Source organism: Pholis gunnellus (genome assembly GCF_910591455.1).
Source record: "Pholis gunnellus genome assembly, chromosome: 20".
NCBI classification, from domain to species: Eukaryota; Metazoa; Chordata; class Actinopteri; order Perciformes; family Pholidae; genus Pholis; species Pholis gunnellus.
The window spans coordinates 13,538,098-13,561,210 of record NC_136547.1 but is presented as its reverse complement, the minus strand read 5'-3'; the positions used below and the strand labels follow the sequence as shown (position 1 = coordinate 13,561,210).

Genomic DNA, 23,113 nt, shown 5'->3' with positions numbered 1-23,113 from the left:
GGATGTACTGCATGTTCATATCATTTGATTGTTGTTGTAGATTATTATGTGATATCTGATCTTTATCATAATGTCATTTTTTGCAGGGTCCTAACTCGATCCTTGTTGCTATGGTAATGCTGCTGAATATTGGCCTTGCAATTATATTTGTCCATTTTCTGACATGATGATGCTGTTTCCCAGGTAAGTTCATCTTTCTAGACACTTTTATGATAAAAATGAATATGGAGCGGATGAAGACATGTATTTCGAAAGAGGAATCTGCATGTCTTGTGTGTCCAGTGTGCCACAAGGTGTTGTCTTAAATGTGACAAGCAGCCAAATAAAGCCAAAGGAAAAAAAATGTTTTATGTTGCAGTGAAACCATGGCAACCGGTTACAGTTGCATCGCCGGCCTTGAAAAACGAAAATGGCGCCAGTGAGACACGGGGGTGGCCGTAGGTGTTTAGGAATCAGCGTGACACCCAACGAGAATCAGGAGGAAGGCATCACTACCACCAACCTGTCATTGGGCCTTCTTAATAAGGGCCAGCTCTGTGAATTAGCACTCCTTTGGCTTCTCTGAAAGCTGAGGTGAAATGTTGTGTTCTAGTGAGATTTAAAAAAAAAAGATTTAAAAAAAGTTTTAAAAATGCAACCAAACATACACAGTCTGAAAAAAAAAGAAGTAATTGAAACCCACGCGCGTGCTGACCCAAGCACTGGTCTCCGTAGGCCACCGCCTTGGCAGAGATAGCGGTGGGCTGATGGACTTTGCTGGAAGAGTGTGGAGATGCACTTTTAGATGACGGGAGCAAACAGCTGCCTTTCTATTTTGCCATCTGACGTTTTGATGGGGAGATGTGAGCCCAGCGGGCGGGGGGGGGGGGGTAGGGGAGAACTGCCGCAGCGGGAGCGCGCTCGGGTGTTCGGAGCGTTTTTTTTGGGGGGGGGTTCACGCCACTCAACAGGAAACTGGGCACGGCCGTTGCCAGCAGTCAGTGCTAGCACGGTCACTAGCCAGTCTTACTCTGTTCGCCCAATCATCACCCCATTTTTCTCGAGTAACCCAGGATACACTGCTTTGAAACACTCCCCGTGCATGGTACAGTTTTAACGTTTTGTTTTTTTGTTTGTTTTCTGTTGTTTTTTTTGTTCAATGTTGTTCTCTGAATGTTGGTTACCTGCAGTCTTGTAGTTGGAAAGGAAATTTCTTCTCCTCTCAAAATGAGTGAATACATTTATTTTCCCTTTTTATTTTGACATTTTACTAATTTCTAATAATTGAGTTGTAATTTGACATTACACATTCATGTTACTGAAAGTGCAATATGTTTTGGGTTTTTTTTTTTCAAAGAAAAGCTTATAGTATATTTTGCCAAAAAAGGGGGGGGGGGTACCATTACAGAAATCCTATGTTCCATTTATTTTCACAGACTCTCTAAATTATAATAGACTGGTTTTGAGGGAGGGTGTTGCTTATCAGCCAGCATTGTATTTATGAAGGAGATTCACACTTTAAAAGCTACCTAGCTCTGCGAGAGTGAAGTAACAAATGTCTTATGTTATTTATTAAATCAGAAGGAAAACGGTTTCATTGCGCACGTCAATGAACCCTTTTGCTTGAATTCCTTCATTCTATTCTTTGCTTTCAATGTTTCAGCATACCACTAAAATGCAAAGAGGAGGTTCACGCAGCTGCTTCTGTAGGCCCAGCAGTGCGTGCGTGCTCGCGAGACTGGATCTAGACAGTCTTGTGGACAGTGGAAGTTGAATTTATTCAGGTTGAGGCCACGGTAAATGTGGCACCAGGGAGACTGAGAGATGCCTTTATAAGTCTTTATTAACAGTACTACTGTTTACCTCAGAAAAAGATGAGGAGTGGGAGGGGGGTGGGGGGGTTGGGAGATGCCATCCTTGTCTTAACTTTGTCTTGTGGGGGGATACTTCGACTGTTGTCATCACCTGAATCATGCTTTTGACTTGCCTCATCGTAGCTGTTCGTAGTCTTTGTTGCAGGTATGGCATGAGTTTCTTTTGATTTTAAAAGTGGTTATTTATATGGTTGACATATACTGTCATCACTACCAAGGTTAATTATTTATTCAAAGTGTTTGTGAGCATTGGTCATCATAAAAAGGGCTTTACTATGTCTCGGTTTTCTTTGCTGCAATTCAGTTTCGAAGTTTAACTTGACCGTCTGTTATACAATGAGCAGCACATTGCATTTTGAGAATGCTTCAATCTGTTAGATGTTTGCAAACTGTCCACATAACTAACTATCAGAATATATTCAAATTGTGGAATAGACAATGAAAGCAGATCAAGACACTATATTATTAAAAAAGAAAAAAACATTGTTATATTACAAATGTGATGTATTAAATAACGATTTTTCACCCTGTCTTTGCTACACCCTCTTTTCTTGTTTTAACTGTCTTCACACGAGCACGGTGAAGACTGGAGTTTTCCGAGGGTTTAACAGAACAGCCTGTTTATGGGATAGTTTTTGAAATGCAACATTGCATGTTGGAGTCATTTATATATAGATTATTATATACTATTTGTAAGGATTTTTACAGAGCACAATCCAGAATCTGGTATGAGTTGGTATTTTTCTAACAATTTGCACACCTGTATTTTGACAATGAATATAACTTGTTTGTAATTGGTAATGTAATGCACATGATAATGTTTGACAGTGGAAAAAAAACAACAACTGTATTTCTAATTGGTTGTACTGTATGTACCATTTGGGGATGTAAAAGGCAGATGTACTTGTTTGAGTATTTTAGGATATGACGAGGAACTGCTCGAGACTTTTGATATCTCAAGGTTCATGTTACCCCACTGATTTGTGCAAAGTCTTTGGAGATGAAGTTATGTGTATAACAATAAAGATGTTATGCCTTGTTAAACTACATGTTGCGTCTTTCTCATATTTTTGATTACTGCTGAAATACAAACTCTCCAGCACCCCATATATTCTACAACAAACAGATGGATTGGAATTGATGGATGCGAGGATTTCCACTTGTTCACTTCTATGTATCGCCGAAGTTCATCGTCTCATCTGTGCTTAGCCTCCCAGCAATGATGGCCTCATGATGACCTTCTCATAATGAGATCCGGGGGGGAAAAGAGTAGGCGCGAAATCAAAGTCTTCGTCGGGGTCTCGCATTAGCGGTGCAGGCGCAGGCGCAGGCAGGTGCCCCAGTTTGTCTCGGGTGAGATTGTACTGTTTCCACTGTTGATCGGCCTTGGATTAGTGTAGTGTTACACCAGCCATGGCACCTGCCTGGAATCAGCAACGCCATGTCTTGCACTTGCTGTGCCCTCTGCCCTGACGCCAGGCAGACAGTGCAAAACCTGCAGCGCTCTCTCATCTCAAACTGTTACATAGTGTAAATGTTGGAGATGATTGGGCTACATTTCAGATCCCAACTCACTCATATTGCTATTTGTTTACATTGTCCCACAGATTACGATATCAGGTGTCATTGCAACAGACAATTATAGTATCAGACATTTTGCCTTAAGGAATACTCAGAAGAGTGTGTAATCCTGGTACTTACAACCTCCATGTGAAGCCTAACTTGTCAGTAGTAGTATACAATATCTCTGTTACTATTCTGATATGGCACAGCATGCTGGACAAGATGTTGGTAGCACAAGCAGTCCTGGACGAATATAAACCAAAACCTTATAAGCATATATACCTTTATAGAAGCCTTATAACTAATTCCAGTGACAGCTACGATCCGGACCAGGGTGGAAAATCTACAATTATCTTTATATTCAGAAACAGCGGTTCCAATCATAATGAATTGTCATAAGGAATTGTCTTCATAAGTTTTAGACCACACTAAATAATTAGTACATGTGAATAAACAGTTACCAAATGCTCTAAAACGCACGGTAACATTTGTTATGGAGTGTAATCTTTCATTATTAATAATTGTAATAACATGATATAAAGGTGTATATCTGTGTCTGTAAGGATTGGCTTGGACAGACACGTCTGGAATATACCCACTAAGATGAAAGCAAGATTTTCTCATGTGTATATTTAACTCCCCCCTCTGAGACCGAGCCTTCATCTTCTGACTAACAACGCAACTTGCTTGTGCTTCTAAAATTGGATTAAGACTTGTAAGCAGTGAGGGGATATCGGTGCCCGGTGTGTTTTTAAAAACTGTTGCTCAGACATCAGTATTAAGCAGATCCCCTTTCCATGCCTTGCATAGCTAGCTTAGCTTAGCATCACTTCATCTGTCACAAAACCATAAAGCTATCACTCTGTCATCTAAAGTAAACGATTATAAAATAGACATGCGGTACTTTCTTTTTTTGTCATATGCTAATGATCCCACATGCCGTTTTTGATACAGTATACGACTTGTCATGTCCTGTTTATCTAACGACATGTGAGCTATGGTGAGGGTTTTATCATAGGGGTCTGTAGGGTGAGTCATCATAGTTCAAACAAATAACACGGTGCATTAGCCTCAAGCTATTGAGAGTAAATGCTTGTCAGGTCCATTTATTCGTCTGTTATGCCATTTGAGGCGTTCATTCTGTATGAACAATAAACTAACACTGTTTTGTAGAAAACAAACATGTAAAGGGTCATTTTTCTTATGCAGCATGCTCTGCTTGTGACTCAGTATAATGTGCAAACCCTTTTGTCTTAACGGTTGCATAAGTTGGCGGCTTTGAATATTCATTGTGTTGCAGGGTGCGCTGTTAACGACGATCATAATAGTGTTGCTTTGGTAAGAATGCATTGTGTTAGTATTCCCGCTGCTGAACCTGTTCAGAAAGGTTTTTTCAGACTCTATGTCTGTTAACAGCTCTGCTGCCTGCGCATCTATTTATCCAAGAAACCCATTGCTAACCCTAACCCTGCATTATTGAATGATTTAACAATTTGCCAGATGTTATGTCCATCCAGGAATCACACAGGACTGACGTGTGTCATGATATTACTGTATATACGTGGTGTTGTAATAGCAACAGGAGCTGATGCGCCTTCAGTATGTCTGAACCTGAAATCACGCAATAAAGCCTAGAGTCTCGTGCATGTTTCTTCACATTATGACACAATATAACTACAGCTGATTTTCTTAGTGAAGATGCTACTTGAACCAAATTCCATTATACAAAAACAGAAACAGAGCTCTTTTAAATGAATGCATATTCTTAATTACATTACACATGTAGTCATTTTACCTTTCATCCAGTGAGATATAATTGTTTCTGTCGTGCCATGGGTTGCTGATGATGCTCCTCCTCTGCAAAGGTTCTTGAGATTCGGAGCAACACGAGGATTGCAGGGCACTGTGACTCGCTGCAGGCCAAAGGGACTGTACCCTCCAATTCATTGTGACAGGCCTTTCCCTCTTTTCAGAAAAGATATGCCCAAAGACATTCCTCCCCCCATCTTTCCCTACAATGACTAAAATTCTGACCTGGTTTCATTCAGGGCCTCTTCAACTAAGCTATTGTTCTGTTCATAAATGATCCTGTGCATTGACATTTGACCAACTCATAATGAAACTGGTGGTAAAAAGAAGTGGAAAATGAGGTAGTCAAAATAAGGCCTTGTCTACTTATCTACCGTACCATACCCACCGTTACGTAACGGTTTATCTTTAATAATGAGAGAAATGTTTAAAACACATATAAACCAAGTGAACATCAATGTATCTGCACATTCCCAAGCCAATAAGAATGAAAGCCATGCTGAATGTGACCCATTTGACTGTCTAAGATGTCAAACAAACATCAACAGGTAATTACACTAACAAGCATGAAGATGGACAAGTGCCTTTTCTAGCAAGTTAACTGCATCCCACCATTTCAGAATTGCCTGGGTGTGTGCAAGAAAGTGTGATCTGAGAGAGTATACGGTTGATGTGTTAAAGGGATGGATGTTATCCCTTGGTGTGACAAGATTGTTTGAATGTATTGTGTGTGTATGGGTGTGCGTGTAAGGAAGCCCTGTTCTAAGGGCCCACAGCAGCCTCCCCAAAATAGAGCTGAGAGCAGCTGCAGCGGGGTGAGTCGTATCAGAGACACATCAAAGCGCCTGCCGCCACCCGCACGCTCTGATCATAAGCACTAATGGTGTAATGGGGGACTGGAAGGTCAGTGATTGTTTTTGGTTGTGTGTGTGTGTGTGTGTGTGTGTGTGTGTGTGTGTGTGTGTGTGTGTGTGTGTGTGTGTGTGTGTGTGTGTGTGTGTTAGAGAGTCAACAGGCAACACTGGCAGTCAACAGGCAGGAGGCTACTGGAACTTTCTGGAACACAAACTGACAGCATAGCTAAGCCTGGTATTACTGTAAGACAAATATCAGGTCAGGTGTCACCTCTGCAGAAGTCACCATTGACATCTGTTGTAGCAATGAGCACAGTCAATTAAACAAGTCTGGGAATAAAATATCTCCGTTATCCCACCAGTTGAAGAAGAACCTTAATATGTGTGTGTAAATGAGCAACAGTATAAGGAATTCCTTACCGTCTTCCATGAGGAGTATTAACTGTGCTGGTCTGCTCTTCGTGTCACAGCTCATATAACTCTCCGTCCATATGGAAGTCTCAGATTTCAACAGTCATCACTTTTCCCCCATGAGCAGAACTCCAGGCAGGATCAGGCCAAAGTCACATTCTGAATCTGACCGTGACTACAGTATGTGCCCAACTGTCTCTGATCTATTGCAGACACACCGTATAGACTTTATGAACTGTAATGGTTGTCTGTTGATACAAACAACAAACTTTATAATCTAGTTTTGAAAATGTGTGCCTTTTGGGCGGCCCTGTAAGTTTATAATACTATTCAAAGAGTCGAATATTTTTACTTTTGTAATCAAAGTAATGCACAATATGGTGAATTGATTCATTTCTACTAACTGGACTTTAGAAAGTATGTAGTGGAGAGTGCATGCTGTCTCTCTCTCACTCTCTCTCCCTCTCTCTCTCTCTCTCTCTCTCTCTCTCTTTCTCTCCCTCTCTCATTCTTTCTTAAATCCAGAGTTATGGGCCTGTAAAATATCTCTGTCATGTCCAATCAGCACCTGCTCTCCCCTATCATAGCTAATGGAGACAGTCAGGGAGGGTAACCTGACACACAGGCGCCCCCCTTAGGCTTCACAGAACAATCTCAACTCTTCATGGATGACAAGTCATTTCAGCTCTTCATTAAAATTAAAAATGTATAATCTTATTTCCCCTCTCTTATATAAATGTATTATATAGTGACAGTGACTTATATTGGGCGGTGTACATGTAAACAATCATTATCCAGAAATAGCCTCTGCTTTGCACATTATTCTATCACTTGCGCTTTTTGCGATTATCGTAACAAGAATTATAATTTTATCAAAACGTTTTTCTCTTAGGAAAATGTAAGAAGTGTGTTAGCTAAAAAATGTAACTACATTTTAATTTTGAAATTGACATTTTTGCTTTCGGCAGAATTTAGACGGAAGGGGTCCGGTTCTCCCGAAAATCTGTTCTACGGAAGACATTTATCGCGGACCAGTGTTCACACAAACTAGTTCCGGGTAACAGCCTGGTGGCTAACGTTAGCTGAAACTGAAACGCAGTCCGTCACTCCACATTCTATAACAAAGTGGTAAGAAACAGTGTTTTGTCTGGGATTACATGCTCTTCTTGTGTTGCCGTGTTTCGGACTGTTTTCCAATATGAATTTTAAACACTAAATAATCGATCAAATAAATTATAACGTTGTCCTTCATTTGGCAAGTCGTTAGCTTGCTGGCTAACACTAACGGCTGCGGAGTCACCTAAAGAAGAGAAAGAAATGACCACCAATCCAATTTTAGATGAGGTGTTTTACAACTGTACGTTACTTATTGCGATTTATTTAAACGATATCTACGTTAGATTGTGGTACATTACTTATAACGTTAGCTTCAACTATTTGTTCGATCCGTCTCAACGTTACGTTGTGATTGTCAGAAATTAACAAAAAAACCAAGGCCTAACGTTAGTAAACGAAAACAGTGATTTAGGAGTGATTATTCTACATAACAGCCAGTGTCCAGCCTAAAAGGTGACTTTATATTGTGTATTCGGTGGTCTTGGTGTCCTAATTAAGAGTCGTTCATACGAGTGATGTTTTGTATCTTATTTGTCCATGTTCCCTTTCAGGGTTAACAGAAATTACGAAACAGAATGGGTAAGTAATGAACTGACCTAGGCTACATATTATCCTGTACCTTCCCAGAAATTAATGTTTTCCAATTCATTACATGTCGGTTCACATAAGAGTATCACTACTGTTATTACAGTTGGTAAAATGTGTGTGTGGCACTGCAGCACTTGGCGTCCACCTGTTTGAGATTATCAGTGTGTGTTGCTTCACAGACGGGGAAGAGAGAACCTACGGTGGCTGCGAAGGGCCAGATGCCATGTATGTGAAGCTGATCTCTTCAGATGGCCATGAATTTATTGTGAAAAGAGAACATGCTTTGACATCTGGGACTATCAAAGCCATGTTAAGTGGACCAGGTGAGGATTCGTGCACATTGGTGGAAGTATAGCTGTATTTTCTTCTGTTATAATTAGCATACAGACTTTACTTAAACTAAAAGATCTTGTAGACTAATAATAATCATCCATTCATAACAGAATTATCAGCACATTCAGTGGTACTCTGAGAAGAAGTCCAGTTTGAATTGAATTTTTTTTATGATCAAACAATGTGACACATTTCTGGGAGCTGTCAGAAATAAGTAAGGGATAAGCTCAGTGTTTTCTATCCAGGCTGCTGGATTCCTGTCATTCTCTTTAACCTGTTTAAATGGAGATTAAATTAAATAATTTATTTTGACCAGGTAGAATTTGCCTGAAATGAAAGATGTTTTATGGAATTGATTACTCCACCATCTTTACCATCACGATGTATATTGTGAGTGTCGATATTTCTGTGAAGAAGTAGCTTGCAACTAAGATTTACTAAATGTTGGCAGTCAGACATGGTTTGCTCTTCAAAGAGCCTGATGAGAGACTGTACAATAAAGTAGTGTCAGAGCATTACGCTTTTTGGTAGTTAGTGCTGCTTACAGCTGTCAGGGTACGGTTTAACAAAAAACAGTTGCTTGGCTATTTTGAGGCAGTACTGTTTTTTTAAGACAAATCAAACTGTCCCGTAGAGTTGGGTAACCTGGGATTATTTTTAATTGGCATTTAAAAGTAGCTAAAATATACAGGAATCTTTACTGATTCAGGCGTGCGTAGTCTGAAAAAAAATATACTGACTTGTCCACTTTGGACCAAATATAAATCAGAGTTGATCCTCTTTGAATACTTCGATAACCTCTTCTCCCCTTGTTAAACTTGTTATGAACAGGGTTTAACTTTTATAAAAAAAACAGTTACTCATTTGTCAGCCTAGTTTACATTAAGCATATACTCTATCACATGCTGGGATCAAAGTGTAGAGTAGTGTCCAGTTGGTGGCACTATGCTCCCTCCATACAGTGGTTTTGATACCTCCTTGTAAATGTTTAGTGCCTTTTTTTTCATGCTCGTGGGTAGCATTTTGCAGATATACCGTTTTGTAGCTATATCCAGGATAGGATGCTCATAGTTGTGTCTTAAGTTCATTGTTTCTGGCTCATGACACCTACTGTAACCCTCCATCTACAGGACAGTTTGCTGAAAATGAAACCAACGAAGTGAACTTCAGGGAGATTCCCTCTCATGTCCTGTCCAAGGTCTGCATGTACTTCACCTACAAGGTCCGTTACACCAACAGCTCCACAGAAATACCTGAATTCCCCATCGCTCCGGAGATCGCACTGGAACTTCTCATGGCTGCAAACTTTTTGGATTGTTAAAGTTACAGAAACAATGTTGAGGCGTAAAACATTTTTAGATTATTTTTTTTTGAATATTTAAATTGTTTTGCCATTTACTTATATGAAACCTGAATATAAGTATGTATGTCACCATGTTATACTTCTTTTTGCACCTGGCGTTCTGTCATAATTGTATTAGTATTAAAGGATTCATTTTAATGTAATACATGGATATGGCAGGCTGCATTACTTGCCCCAGAATGTGATAAATATGCCCCGATACCATAAATGTTCCCTCACCTCTCCAGATTAATAAAGACCAGTTTGGTGAGCACAGTTTATTTGTAAGTTGCTACCTCAAAATGCATGTTCCATATGACGTACCGCTGACTTTAAATACCATTTTATCAAAAAACGTCATCATACTTTAATTGTGTATTTTGGTCTAGCTCAAGTAAAACAATACAAAATGTTTGAAAGACCACAAAGAACAGCAGGCATATTTTTAACACTGAAATACATAATTCTGTGTTGCACACTAGTAGTTAGACATAACAGAGGAACTGTTCTGTATACTCACCTGCTTGAGATGTTCAGAAGGTGAGATAGACACCGAGTAGAATCTGTTAGGACAATGATATAACCAGGTTTTTTTTTTTTTTAAATATATTACTTTTGCTTTATATTAACTTAATGTGTTTCATTGTACACTGTATTCTTTTTAAAAGGATGTTACGCCTCAAATATGATGGCTTCTACTTTTAAGTAATCAGGACATGTTCTTCCAAACAGAATTACAAATGTTGGATGCAAATAGATTTTGGGAAACAGTCGATAATCTCATTTAACATGACATTTTAAGGTCACAGGGACTCGACACTTGATTTGAAAAATGATTTGACAGCATCTCTGGGTTTGGGAGGATAGGTGGATGTGCAAAGTAGATTATGAACTCAATTGGAGACCAAGTGTAATCATTCAATACGGTTGTACACTTGCGGTTATTGAGAAACAGATTTTGATTATTATTGCATGCCTAATAAGGCAGCGTTGTTTAAAGTGATCATATACCAAACAACCAGTCAATGCTGATACTGTACGCTAATAGATTAAGGAGTGATGATACAGTACATGCTTAGATTTCTCTGATTGGCTGGTTAGGGGGTAAATGGGACATCTCATAGAAAGCTATGGACACATTTCAGGTGTGCCCTTTTCTGATTTACTCTAGAGAAAGTGGGAAAACATAGCTATATGATCAATAAAATAAGATAAATGTACACATGCAAGTTGATAGAGATGATCCTATAATTCAGAATAAATATTGCTGCAAACATCAGCAAATGTCCAATGTGGTTACGTGTTACTGTATGATATAGCGTAATGGTATTGCTGATAATGAGTCTCTTTTACCCTGGTATGTGGCTTATTTACTCTCTCCAAGGGAAAAACATTTCCGGTGGGAGCTCATAGCACATCTCAGTCGACATTGGCTTCTGAGATTTTTCTCTTTTTTTTTGCGGAAACCAGAGGAGGTTTACTCAAATTACAGTTCAGTTGAATAAATTGCTGTGCATTATGCTGACACAGACACATTGATGTACTCCTTTATTGCCTAAAAGGGAAAATAAGATATTCATTAATCTCAAAATGTAAAAGGAGATGCTATGATAAAAGGCATAATCCATCTGTAGTGTGATTTAAGATGGATATTCAACTACATGATAACATGACAAATCGGAGTGTGTGTGTTTTTAATATCTTACTTCAAATCATTTTCATGGTTGTGATAACTAAAAGACAAACACGAGAACGATATTTGGTATCAGGGATGTCAGGCAGGTCATCCCACGTTGAGGTTATTGACTCACGTGACCTACGTGCATTTTACCACCACACTTAGTTGTCAATGGTATGAAATTCTTCTTCAACAGCACCGTGTATTAGTTGGTGAACGACAGAATGAGTCAGAGGTGACCTGACGGTGCACATCGGTGGGTTGTGTTTGCCTCTGTCAAAACAACTTATGTCACGTGACAGCCTGACGTACAGTCCTTCTGCGCTGGAGCAGGGTTGGTGGGGGGTTTCCATCATGGCGTCGATGCAGGTAGGAATACATTGACAGCGATCGCATATTTATAATTTACCTGACCTTCAGTCTGGTCTTTCCTTGTAGTGTATTCACCATTTAACTCACGCACATGTATGTGTTCGAAGTAGTGATGATGTTAAAGGAAAAAGCGATGAGATTTACACTAAACTGTTCCGGTTTAGCGCTTAGTGTGTGCTAGCATTACAACTAGGCTAGCTAGCTAGCATCATCACCAGCAGCACCGAGTCAAGGCTAGAAACCAGCTTCCTGAAAATACATCGATGACTGGCGACGCGTTTGTATCGCAGCAACACACAGAAGATGATTCAAGGAATGTGATGTTATGAGTTTAAAATGGTTCTGATGTTTTTAACCGAGTGCTAGTTGCTATTTGGCTGACGTTGACGTTAGCTAGCTAACGAGACGGTACGCAGCAGATTGACCAGTTCTAGTTTCCTCTCGATCTGAATAGGAGCATCACTATCTGGAGATTGCTGTGGTGACATTTGCCTTATCTTAAAAAAACAAACATAAATCCAATTTCATAAATCAATCCGCCGATGACCCGGGTTTGTTGCTGTTGTGTAACGTTTCTTCTTTAACACATAGTTTGGCTTATGTACACGGTGAACGAGTCATAGCTATTGGGGTGGAGTTTTGTTTTCGACGTTACTTACATTTACACTTATATAAACTATAATCGAGAATTAATCACCCAAACATTTTCCACGTTGTCTTGGTTATTAATGTCTTCGTAAAATAAAGGAAAATATATTTTCTATACGCCATTTAAAAAAAAATATTATTATGGTTTGTTTATTGTTGTGATGCCGTGTTTCAACATTGAAGTGGGTGTGGTACAAAAGCCGAACTCATTCTCTCCCAACAGAAGAGGCTACAAAAGGAATTATTAGCCATGCAAAATGATCCACCCCCCGGAATGACGCTCAACGAAAAAAGTGTACAGAACACCATTACCCAGTAAGTATGTTTATTTATTTAGCGTTTTTTGGGCCACTATCACACAGTCATTGAATACGTTTTCCATCTATAAATGAACACCGATCCAACGTGGCTTTGTAGAATGTCGTGTTTGATCACCATGATGTCTGGTACCACACATGCAACAGAGGTAACCTTTGCAAAAAAACAGTGGCAGGAGGTATTAAGAGGCAAAGCTGTGACCGGCGGTGAGGAAGAATCGGGGTCATTCCGGTGACTGGCAGCTCTGCCCCTCAGTAGAGTGTTTCTAATGCACACTGTCACTTATTATTCATCCTTATAAAATATGTAACGGTTGGCATGCAGGAGTTGGGCTAGGGTAGCAAGAAACAGAGGCTGCTTAGCTGACCTTCCTGTCTGGGTGTTCCCTTAAAAGCCCACGATTATGTTATTATAAATGACACGGTGTCTTCGAAGCAGTAAGGAATGATGTACTGAGTTGTAGTCCTGTAAATGGATTTAAAACCAATTTCTAGCTATACATACAATACATGCTACAGTGCTCGTGGTTAGTTATGTAACAATGAAAGATCCATTATGATGGCATCTACCTCCTTCGATAGCAATCGCTAACCATGAACGTGTTCTGAATTGTATGACCGACAAGTCTACGAACCAGTTCCACTAGCTTCCCTCGTTCATTGCGTTGTGAAGAGATGATATGTATGGGTGTGCCCTTTTGTCTTCAGCTATGATAAAGGTTTGTTTGGCCTGGCTTAGTTTTTGTCATAGTGACTTATTTACATGTTTTTATCCAGCCTGTCCTAGAGGAGTAAGATACAAATAGTCTGTTCCTGCTTGACATTCAAGTGAACTGTCTCCTTTTGTTAAACAGACATGGAACCCCCCCCACTAGTGACAATGCTGTGTGTGTGAGACAGTGATAAGGTGACCATGTGTTTTTAGTTTTATAGCTTTTGTTTCTAGTACAATTTGTCTCTCCGTGCTGCTCATTAGATTACAATGTCTTTCAGTTGACTTTGTGATAGTGCAGTTGCAGAATTGAGTCAGCGGCCATTGCAAACAAGCAAACCACTGCTTTAAAGCACGAGAAGTCTCTTATATTTGTGCTTTGTTTCCCCCCACCCCACTCTCACTAAATGGCTCAGTGTCGTTTTTGTTGACTGGATTGGATGATCACCCGGAAATGGGCAGCTTAATGTCCTTGGAGTCACTGCCTGTGATCAGCGTGGGCTGCATCAGGTGTAACTCTGCATCATGTACAATGATGCTGCCTCCCTCTTTACTTCCCGAGGAAAAATGGAGCCTATTTTCAGACGCTCTGATCACTTTTCTCTTAGGGCGTTTTTAAACGGGGCTAACCTCATATGTAGGCTTGAATGATTATGTGCTCGAGGCTAGCTCTGAAAGAGACGAGGCTATAAACCCGAAAAACAACCACAAGTCTCTTCGTTGACCTATCTAGAAAAAAATTAGGCCAGAGATTGTGATGCTGATGTCAGTGTTCCATTTCCTTCTCTTATGCTCAGGCAATCCCAATTAGTGATCTGGACTGGACTTAAATGTTTGACGTTTTGCCAGCGAAGTGTCCGTATTATAGCCATAGAGGTATATTAAGCAGGTAGACTGCCCTTCATCCCAAAGACATCAGGATCAAGCCCCTGTGTTTGCGATCGTCTTCCATTCCGAGCAAGTCATTGAATCCCTCCCAGCTCAGTCAGCACAGTCCTGTAGCCAGGCCACATAGGCGAAAATGGATTGTGTCCACTAGATCAATAGAGTATCACGTTATTACTAAACCGCTGTCGTAACCCAGCCGAAGATTGAATGTCACTTGAATGAGGCCGACTAAAAGCTTTTGATTACACAGCTACTGCAGCCGTGGCTGCTCACATTTTGTATGATCCTTTTCTATAGATAATGAGATGTGATCCATGCGAGTCATCCTGTTTATGTTTCCAACTCATCTACTCCTGAGATATAACATACAGCATGTTATTAATCATTGGTAAATAACAAGCTAGTGCATGAGGCCTTCGCCGTACTCACCATCTTAATGAAGTATACTAACATTTGCTGATTAGCAGGACTGTCGACAATATTCTAAATTTGAATATATAGGTGGATGTTAAAAGAAAACAGATACTCAAATATGAAAATTAATATTCGATTGTGGGGGGAAAAAAGCAGCAGCTGTCTGCGTTTCGCACACTGAATGCACTGCATGACCGCAGTAACACAATGACCGGAGGAATTCAAGTATTACTCGCTCCATTATCTTAGACATGTTTTCAAACAGCCTTAAAGTTGTATAAAGGTGAAGCAACAGTGGAAAATCACTGGCCCATCTCTCAGTTGGTCTTTTCACACTGCTGGATGCTTCGGTTATTTAAATGTCAGAGTATAAACCTCTTAGAAATCCACATTTTGAGGGCGTACCAGTGGCTCAGAAAGGAAACTGTCCTCTGGGTTTGGGACTCAGAACAGAGCCGTTCTATGAGGCCATGAACAGTTTAATAGCTTAAACTGTTTCAATCTGAGCTATACACCAAATTACATATTCCTTTTTGTTTCTTTTATTATGTGTTGGGTGATCGGTATATGTTTTCTACTCGTTTTTGTTTGAGTGAGATGTTTCAAATGTTTTAATATTGTGCCTTTTTCTTTTAGGTGGATTGTAGACATGGAGGGAGCATCTGGCACACTGTATGAAGGAGAGAAATTTCAGCTGCTTTTCAAATTTAGTGGTCGATATCCATTTGATTCACCTCAGGTAAGCACGAGTTGCTCTGCAGCCATCAGTGTATGTTTGTTTGTGGGTATATGTGAGGCTCTTGGTCTGGCTCATGTAAGTGCAGTCCATTTACCATCTCGTCTCAAGGCTCTAGAACGTTCTTTCTGCTTCAACCATGATGCACAAGCTGCTTAGCTGGATGTGGACCGTAGACTGTGTAGAGGAATTGCAGGGCCATGCACCATTAGCGTAAGATATGCTAAGTTACCAGCCAACGCTAGCGCTCAAAAGCTAGTTTGGTTAGAAACTGATATTAATTGGCATGCTAATTTTGGCAAACAGACTTGTTTGTATTGTACTTACAGGTAAACATGAACAGCAGACTTCTTTGTGTATTTTTGTACAACAAGCTACGCTAACAAACCAGGTATGGTGAGCGTAGACTCCAATTCCTGCTAATTAGTGCTAACATGTGAAATAACTTGATTGTACTGTTAGTACAATTAACCGCATAGCGAGCCATATTATTTGTCCGATATTTGCATGAAGAATTCTTTAAAAGGCACCAACACAACAAACACGGCCGAGCTAGTAGCTAGCCTGTGACGACGCCCATCTGTCACTCAAATTGGCCACGCCCTTAATTATAACACAACAAACACGGCTGAGCTAGTAGCTAGCCTGTCACGACGCCCATCTGTCACTCAAATCGGCCACGCCCTTAATTATAACACAACAAACACGGCCGAGCTAGTAGCTAGCCTGTGACGACGCCCATCTGTCACTCAAATTGGCCACGCCCTTAATTATGCATAACTTTAATATAATTTTAGCAGGTGAGAAATTCACGTACAGTTGTGATGAACAGGGAAATCAGCTGTAGAGACCAACAACTTTTTTTGTATCTGGCTGTAAACGTGTTGATGTTGATTTTAACATTAGGGTCAATGGGGATTGACTCTTTCGGAGCCAGCCTCTAGTGGCTGTTGGAAGAACTGCCGTTTTTGGCCTTCCACTTTGGCTTTCAGCCCCGGAGGTTGCCGCTTGGTGTTGACACCAAAGAATGAACTGACCCGGAGTCTGGTTCCATTCAGTTTCACCTATACTGTTGGTTTTCCCGACTAAATGTCCAATATCATTTTTCCATGATCGTTTGATCAAAGAATGAAGTTCTTTTACTATTAAAGTGGCTCCCAAAAGTGATTCATGCTGCTTGTTCGCAGGTAAAGTACATGGATTCTCTTTATCAAAAAAACAAATCAAAAGCTGGAGAGCTGTGTAAACAGTCCTCTATATCCACTGGATGCCTGCAATAATCACATGAAACACTTTGGCTCTGCAGTTGTTAGTGGAATGGATCTCGGCTTGGAAACATTGGAGCCAGGAATCACCGACAGAGACACCAGCACGGAGCTCCCTCTGAAGCCACAGTTGAGGGGGATTAGTTTATTTCAACAATATCGTTTCACTCATTAGGAGCCTAAAAATAGAGGATGAGTAGGTGGAGAGAAAATCATATAAACTACTTAAGACAGCATCCTGTCAAATAGGAAGGACAAGCTGTCAAAGTGGCCCTCTGTCGGATCTCTCGGGGCCCCTCGGGGGATCTTCAGTGTTGACTGCTACAGTGTATTACTGGTTGTGTGAGGAGCTTAAACAAACAGACCCTTGGCCTACTGGAACTCAGCTGATCACTTTTTGCTTTAACAGCTTGTAGCTGCGGCTGGGCGATATGACGATATGTATTATCAAACGATATAATTATCGTTATCTATATATTTACGATAGATCTATTATCTATCGTAAATAATTTTACTATATATTTTCTATAACCTGCTCAAAGCTCGTATTCGAACCTCCTGCGCTCTGTGTGTATCTGATGTTTCAGTCAATATTTGAACGTTCCGTAAGCGAGAAGCTTTCGGGTTGTCATGATGTTTTGAGTACAGTGCCAGCTTTACTTTCTGCCCCTATCTGTAACACCCCCCCCCCCTCTGGTGATGCACTCTCCTGTGAGGCCCCTGTCTGGTGCCAGACTGCCTCAAGCCATTGTTAGCCTTCATTACCCTCTTTGGCCACTCTGACTCCCCCCTTCTCTCTACGCCAGCGCCTCACACTTCCTGTATCTCCCTGTTTAGCCTCGACTCCTGCGCCCTTCTGCTGGCTGATCTCCCCCCCCCCGTCCTATTTATAGAACACGTCTTCTTTATTTTGTAAAAAACATGTCTCTCCTCTCTTCGTCTCCCATTCTCCCTTACCCTCTCTCACACCATCACCGGCCCACTCTGTCCTAATCCCAGAGCCTCATGTCGCTGTCGAAGGCTAAGCCTGAGCTTATACTGCAATCCTCATTATTTTCTGTCATTAATGCAAAAGAATCTCAACTTTGTGCTCTCCCAAGTTGTATCTTTGGCCACCAAAATGCGTAAATGTTTAAAAATATAGAAATGGCCACCTTTTTATAGCCTTATTTGTTTTAAATCTCATATCCAATGATGAATCTTAATGACCTCTGACTTCTTCTTTGTTGTCCTGTTGCAGGTAATGTTCACAGGAGAGAATATACCCGTCCACCCTCATGTGTATAGTAACGGTCACATCTGTCTATCTATTCTAACGGAGGATTGGTCGCCAGCCCTCTCAGTGCAATCCGTTTGTCTTAGCATTATCAGCATGTTGTCCAGCTGCAAAGAAAAGGTAGGCAACCCGTAATGATGAATATGTCACTATTATGCTTGTTAAACGCTAAATCTAAATGCCGGTTTGTTTGTTTTCCCCCGCAGAGACGACCGCCTGATAACTCCTTTTATGTAAGAACGTGTAACAAAAATCCAAAGAAGACAAAATGGTGGTATCATGGTGAGTATTTTCCGCCTCACGTGGGAGAACACATTGTAGAAGTACTTGCTCGTAAAGGTGACGTCATTTAAATCTATTTTTTCTTTTTGTTTGCCTTCACAGATGATACATGCTAATGTACAAACTTTGTAATAATCGTAGAAGGAAGAAGTCCTACTGACCTACGTAAAGCACTTTTTAATCATTCAGTCTTTGAACTCTCTGACCTTTGACTGGAACAATGGACACCATGCGCTGGATGCTCTTGACTGCATTCCTCCCCCCTCCCTCCCCCCGTTGGCAGTTGGATGCATGTTTTAGTCAAAATGTAATATAGAGAACGAAAATAACGGAAAGTTTTAAACGCACCCAAGATGGATAGTTTTTGGGCAAAAAGGTAGTGATGCAGCAAGCAAGGTGGATTTGTAGTGAGATAATTCTAATTCCTCTTTTAAGATTATTGTTATTTTTTTTTTTTTTTTTTTTGTGTGTGTGTGTGTGTGGGTGCATTTTATGGTCCTTGTGTTGTGCAATAATAACTGATGGATGCATGCCTGGGCCTACAAAGAGAAATCCAAATCTGCTTGTTTTTCTGTGAAGGGATCTGACCATCATAACCCCAAGGAAATGCTTCATCTGTTTGTTTGTTTATTAAATTATATGCACTGTGAAAGTATCTAGATCATAAAGGCACTATTAGTACGTTAAACCCCACAAACTTTCAGTTGTACTGTAAGCAGTCCTCCACTTATTTATCAGGTTAAAGGGTTTTTAGTTTCTAACCACTCTGCATCAGGAGTAAACCGCTTTCTTCTTCATCTTCCGACTTGAGACCTGGTTGCAGCTCTTCCTGCCGTTGGAACGATATGTCGGTACAGAGATGAATCAGACGTATCGGTAATATATGAAGATAGATCTCAAAGAGTACACCAGCTCGTAAAGTCGGGCTGAACTCGCGAAGTGTTCACGAGTCCAGCCTTGAAGATGTGCGGCGGCCTCTCTTCCGTTTTAACGAATGTCTGTAGGAGAACATTGTCGCATGATCCATTTTTATTTGTATGATACGGATTTATAATTTCATGCGTTGAGCTTCTAAAATCTTTGATTTTAAATGTTTTGAGTTTTTGTACTTTTCAACTAGCTGATACTTTGAAAAACGGGGGTTATTTTTGATGGGCCAGTATATTTTTTACTTTTTTGTGTTTTGTTATTTAATTAGATCTCCAGAATGGTAATGAATGACGAAAAAGGAGTCTTTATAGAAGCCTTATAGATGAGGCTTTTGTGATTTCCCCCTGCTCAGAGTTTTGGCTCAGGTACTTTTTTTCAATAAAGAGATCACCTCTAAAAACATACCTATCAGATATTTTGAATTTAACTATATTTTCACCAAAAGAGACTGTTATGTTGTAAACGTATATAACACGTCTGAAACTATTGTGTGTGTGTATATAAGTCTTTAAATGGTTGGGTGATGTGAAGGAAATCAGCAGAGGATGCATTTACCTACTAGCAGAATGATATTAGAAGTGCTTTATTTCATTGGAGGTTAGTCTGCATCTTCTGCTTATTAATGTACAGTCGGCAACAAACACTACTGTTGGTAAAAAAAAAATAAAACAAAGTTAAAAAAAGGTTTAGTAGTTTTACAGTGGGGATGCATGCGATTTTAAACCCTACTTTTTCTTATTGGCATCAGACATTGTCTTTCCATAACTTAGGTAATGGTTTATGTGATGGATATCTAAAGGCTGTGTGGCTCTTTGGTCATTTCAGACTGTAATCACTCCATTCCTAAAGAAATGTTTATCACCACTCAGTCAGAGATACTTGAATTTTCCATCTTAGGTTGTTTGTATTGCATTTTTTTTTTTTTTTTGTTGCTTTTTCCAGGGTCTAGCTGAGTTTCTTGAATGGACTTGAGTGAATGTTATGATACTCTATACTGTAGAGGAGATTACCACGGCACACCGCTATCTCAAAAACTATATTGATAACTTAAAAGACATCTATTTAACCAATGAATTATTATTTTTTTTAGCTCCATTTTGCAGGTTTTGTCTGTTGTCACTGTGCTGTGACAACATGCTTGTGTAGATGCAGTCACAACAGCATTTGAGTGTGTGTGTGTGTGGGGGGGGGGGGGGGGGACAAGAAGCCTTCACCCAGTTGGCAGTAGATCAGAGGAGATTTGAAAAACCTGCGAGTGAAAATGTTACAAGGTTTTGGATGTGACATGTTTTAATTTTTCTTCCTAGGTTTATTATTATTATTATTATTATTATTTTCTTTTCAATGTGGTTTGAACTCTTAGCTTGCAGGTTGTTGTGAGTGTTCAACACTAATGAGGGTGTGTTATTTATTTTTGAAATTTTGTTTTGGGATGTGCAAGCTCCATGTAAAAGGTGCCTGTTCATTTTCATAATCAATAATAAAAGATTAACTTTTATTCAACCTTGGTTTGCTGCCTCAAAGCCTTTTATGGTTTTACGATGAATTCCAAACTGAATAGCCCCACTCTAAAGGGAGCGGTGGGCAGGAGGATGTTTACGACCAACGGAGAAAATCGTATTGTGTTTGCCAAGCATATGTTTGAGGACACAGAAGTCACATCAGCAGCAATGTCATAACACTTGACGGTGTAGCAGAAAACTGATGCTCAGTCACACGGTAATGGTCAAACAATCAAATCTATTAAGAAATCTGCACTGTAACACATACAAACTTCTCATTTTAAGAACGTCATGCATATCATCAAGCATGTAAAATGACATCTGGCATATATAGCATTTCATGCGTATAATTTCTGTAAGCCAAATGCATAAGAATACCTTTTTTCTGAAATATTAATTAAGTACAGGTACACCAAGTTGAAGAATGCATTCCTTACCCTCCAACATGTTTTCAACATTGGCCAAACGTCATGTATTTCTACCTTAATTGTGTTCTGTGTATGCATGTTTGCTAAGCTTGAAAAAGTGTTCATCATCAGTTAGTCTTCATGAACTTCATTGAGTTTTGTCTATGTTACAACTATTTAAGCACCGCCAGACACAGTAGAATATCCCTATATGACACAAAACTCACAATGACACAAGAAAAGTGGGTTAGTTGCGCCATCTGGTGGTCACGTGACGTTAACTAGTTTTCATGTCAAATCTCTGATTCACACTTCATTTTCTGGAAATAAAAGATTCATACTGTAATTCACGCGGGCCCTCTCCAGCTGTGGGACCCCAGAATCACCACCTGTCAGCTGACTGGATGTGGTTTCTCGCACCAAGAGCTTGGAGGCAAAGAGTCCAGACATGGTGGTCTTGTTTGTTTGTGTGACACTCAACTGTAGGCCCCTTCAGATTCAACACCAAGGTAAACCCCTGTCCTCCGAAGTGCCCTTGAGCAAAGGCAGTAAACCCTACCAGCATCATGGAATGCTGTTCTGTGGGTGGTTATGTGCTATGTGGGGGAATGAAACAGTTGAGCTCTAAGTTTTGTAATTCACTTTATAATTAAAGTCAATGAAGAAGCTTCCCTGAGAAAAGAAAATAGGCCAAATCATTATTTTGATCACCCTACCGTATAAAACATACCTTTATTTCACTTTTGCCTTTAAAATGCATAGTATAAAAGCAACAATATTCAACCAAACCAACCTGCATGCATGCTGTTTGCAGAAAACAAGTTTAAGAAGGTTCAGTTTTTGCTCTGAATCAAAGTTGAAACGCTTCAGGCTCCGAGGAAGCAAACCAGGACTGAACCATTCACATCGTCGCGGGGGTGGCCGATACAGTCCACGATTCATTCAAGCTTCACCTCAAACCGCAATGATGATACGTTAGTAATACGCAATGCTTAACACTCACGACATAAACGAAACACAAAGTTGATGCGAGAAACATCAAAATGACCGGTCATTCGTCTCCAATGGGACATATTTAAAAACATTTACCCAGACCAATAACGTGGTCTGTTCCCTCTTCCATCCAGTTCTCTTTAGTGTTTGCCAATGTCGGAGGTGTAACTGGGGTCTGGCCCTGGACAAAGGTAAAAAATACACTAAGATATTTGTCCCTTTTCTGTTGGATGGTCTCTGGATGATTGCTCACGCTGTTGCCAGTCCGTATATCATGTTGCAATGGACTGAAATCCCCCAGACTTTCGTGGAGGATGGGGCGGTGTGGAGATGCTAGCAAGAGGGGGTGCTCGGCCGATCAGCCATGATGAGCGTTAACCGGCTAAACTAGCGTTACTGAAGGTGGTTAAATAGTGTATATTCATCAGGAAAAAAACCACAGCGACATGTATACGACAGCACGTGTGCTTGCCAATTCGGTTGGTTTGTTCTTAGGAGCTGACATTTGTAGGAAATGCCGTTTTCTCGCTGGCAACGTTAGCTTCATGCTAAGCTGGGCACAGCCGAAGCTGTTAGTGTAACGTTAGGTTCAGGGGTTGCAGACAGCCCTGTAGCTCTGTCAGTCGACCTTAACGTAACACCACCTCCGCGTTCAAGTTACTGTGCAGCACGACCGTGCAGCCGGGTTGCTATTTATGCATGTTGCTGTCAGGAGAGGTGAAGAAAAGCGAGAAAGATCGGGACACCCCCGAGAACCTCAGGGGCAGGAGGCAAGATGTACCGAAAATATAAACAGACAGCAATGAATTAACGTCCAAAATCCA

At 40.4% G+C, this 23,113-nt stretch overlaps 4 protein-coding genes across 5 annotated transcripts in view; all 4 read left to right on the top strand.

Annotated features, from left to right (window-relative positions):
* The window catches only part of jph1a (junctophilin 1a), a 28,478-nt gene extending 27,631 nt beyond the window's left edge, over window positions 1–847 (top strand). Inside the window, exons 6-7 of the mRNA XM_079181903.1 lie at window positions 87–183; window positions 359–847. Of these exons, the coding sequence (XP_079038029.1) occupies window positions 87–167 (81 nt within the window). The 3' untranslated portion in view covers window positions 168–183; window positions 359–847. The remainder of the gene's footprint in view (window positions 1–86; window positions 184–358) is intronic.
* A 6,668-nt stretch (window positions 848–7,515) lies between these two features.
* Window positions 7,516–10,141, top strand: eloca (elongin C paralog a). The gene is made up of 4 exons (XM_079181911.1): window positions 7,516–7,618; window positions 8,158–8,185; window positions 8,374–8,517; window positions 9,658–10,141. The coding sequence occupies exons 2-4, from the start codon at window positions 8,182–8,184 to the stop codon at window positions 9,846–9,848; spliced, it is 339 nt and encodes a 112-aa protein (XP_079038037.1). The 5' UTR covers window positions 7,516–7,618; window positions 8,158–8,181; the 3' UTR covers window positions 9,849–10,141.
* A 1,716-nt stretch (window positions 10,142–11,857) lies between these two features.
* On the top strand, window positions 11,858–20,895 carry ube2wb (ubiquitin conjugating enzyme E2 Wb). The gene is made up of 6 exons (XM_079181910.1): window positions 11,858–11,916; window positions 12,791–12,882; window positions 15,535–15,637; window positions 18,140–18,295; window positions 18,382–18,457; window positions 18,560–20,895. The coding sequence occupies exons 1-6, from the start codon at window positions 11,902–11,904 to the stop codon at window positions 18,571–18,573; spliced, it is 456 nt and encodes a 151-aa protein (XP_079038036.1). The 5' UTR covers window positions 11,858–11,901; the 3' UTR covers window positions 18,574–20,895.
* A 1,538-nt stretch (window positions 20,896–22,433) lies between these two features.
* Window positions 22,434–23,113, top strand: part of stau2 (staufen double-stranded RNA binding protein 2) — a 74,003-nt gene continuing 73,323 nt past the window's right edge. For both annotated transcript variants that reach the window (XR_013767561.1, XM_079181904.1), the window contains exon 1: window positions 22,434–22,480. The gene's annotated coding sequence lies outside the window, so the exon portion shown is untranslated. The remainder of the gene's footprint in view (window positions 22,481–23,113) is intronic.

Bases quoted from the DNA above. Each gene is read 5' to 3' on its own strand.
- eloca (XM_079181911.1), top strand. The intron at 8,518-9,657 runs GTGAGGATTCGT...CTCCATCTACAG, and splicing joins AGCCATGTTAAGTGGACCAG to GACAGTTTGCTGAAAATGAA.
- ube2wb (XM_079181910.1), top strand. The intron at 15,638-18,139 runs GTAAGCACGAGT...GTCCTGTTGCAG, and splicing joins ATCCATTTGATTCACCTCAG to GTAATGTTCACAGGAGAGAA. The intron at 18,296-18,381 runs GTAGGCAACCCG...TTTCCCCCGCAG, and splicing joins TGTCCAGCTGCAAAGAAAAG to AGACGACCGCCTGATAACTC.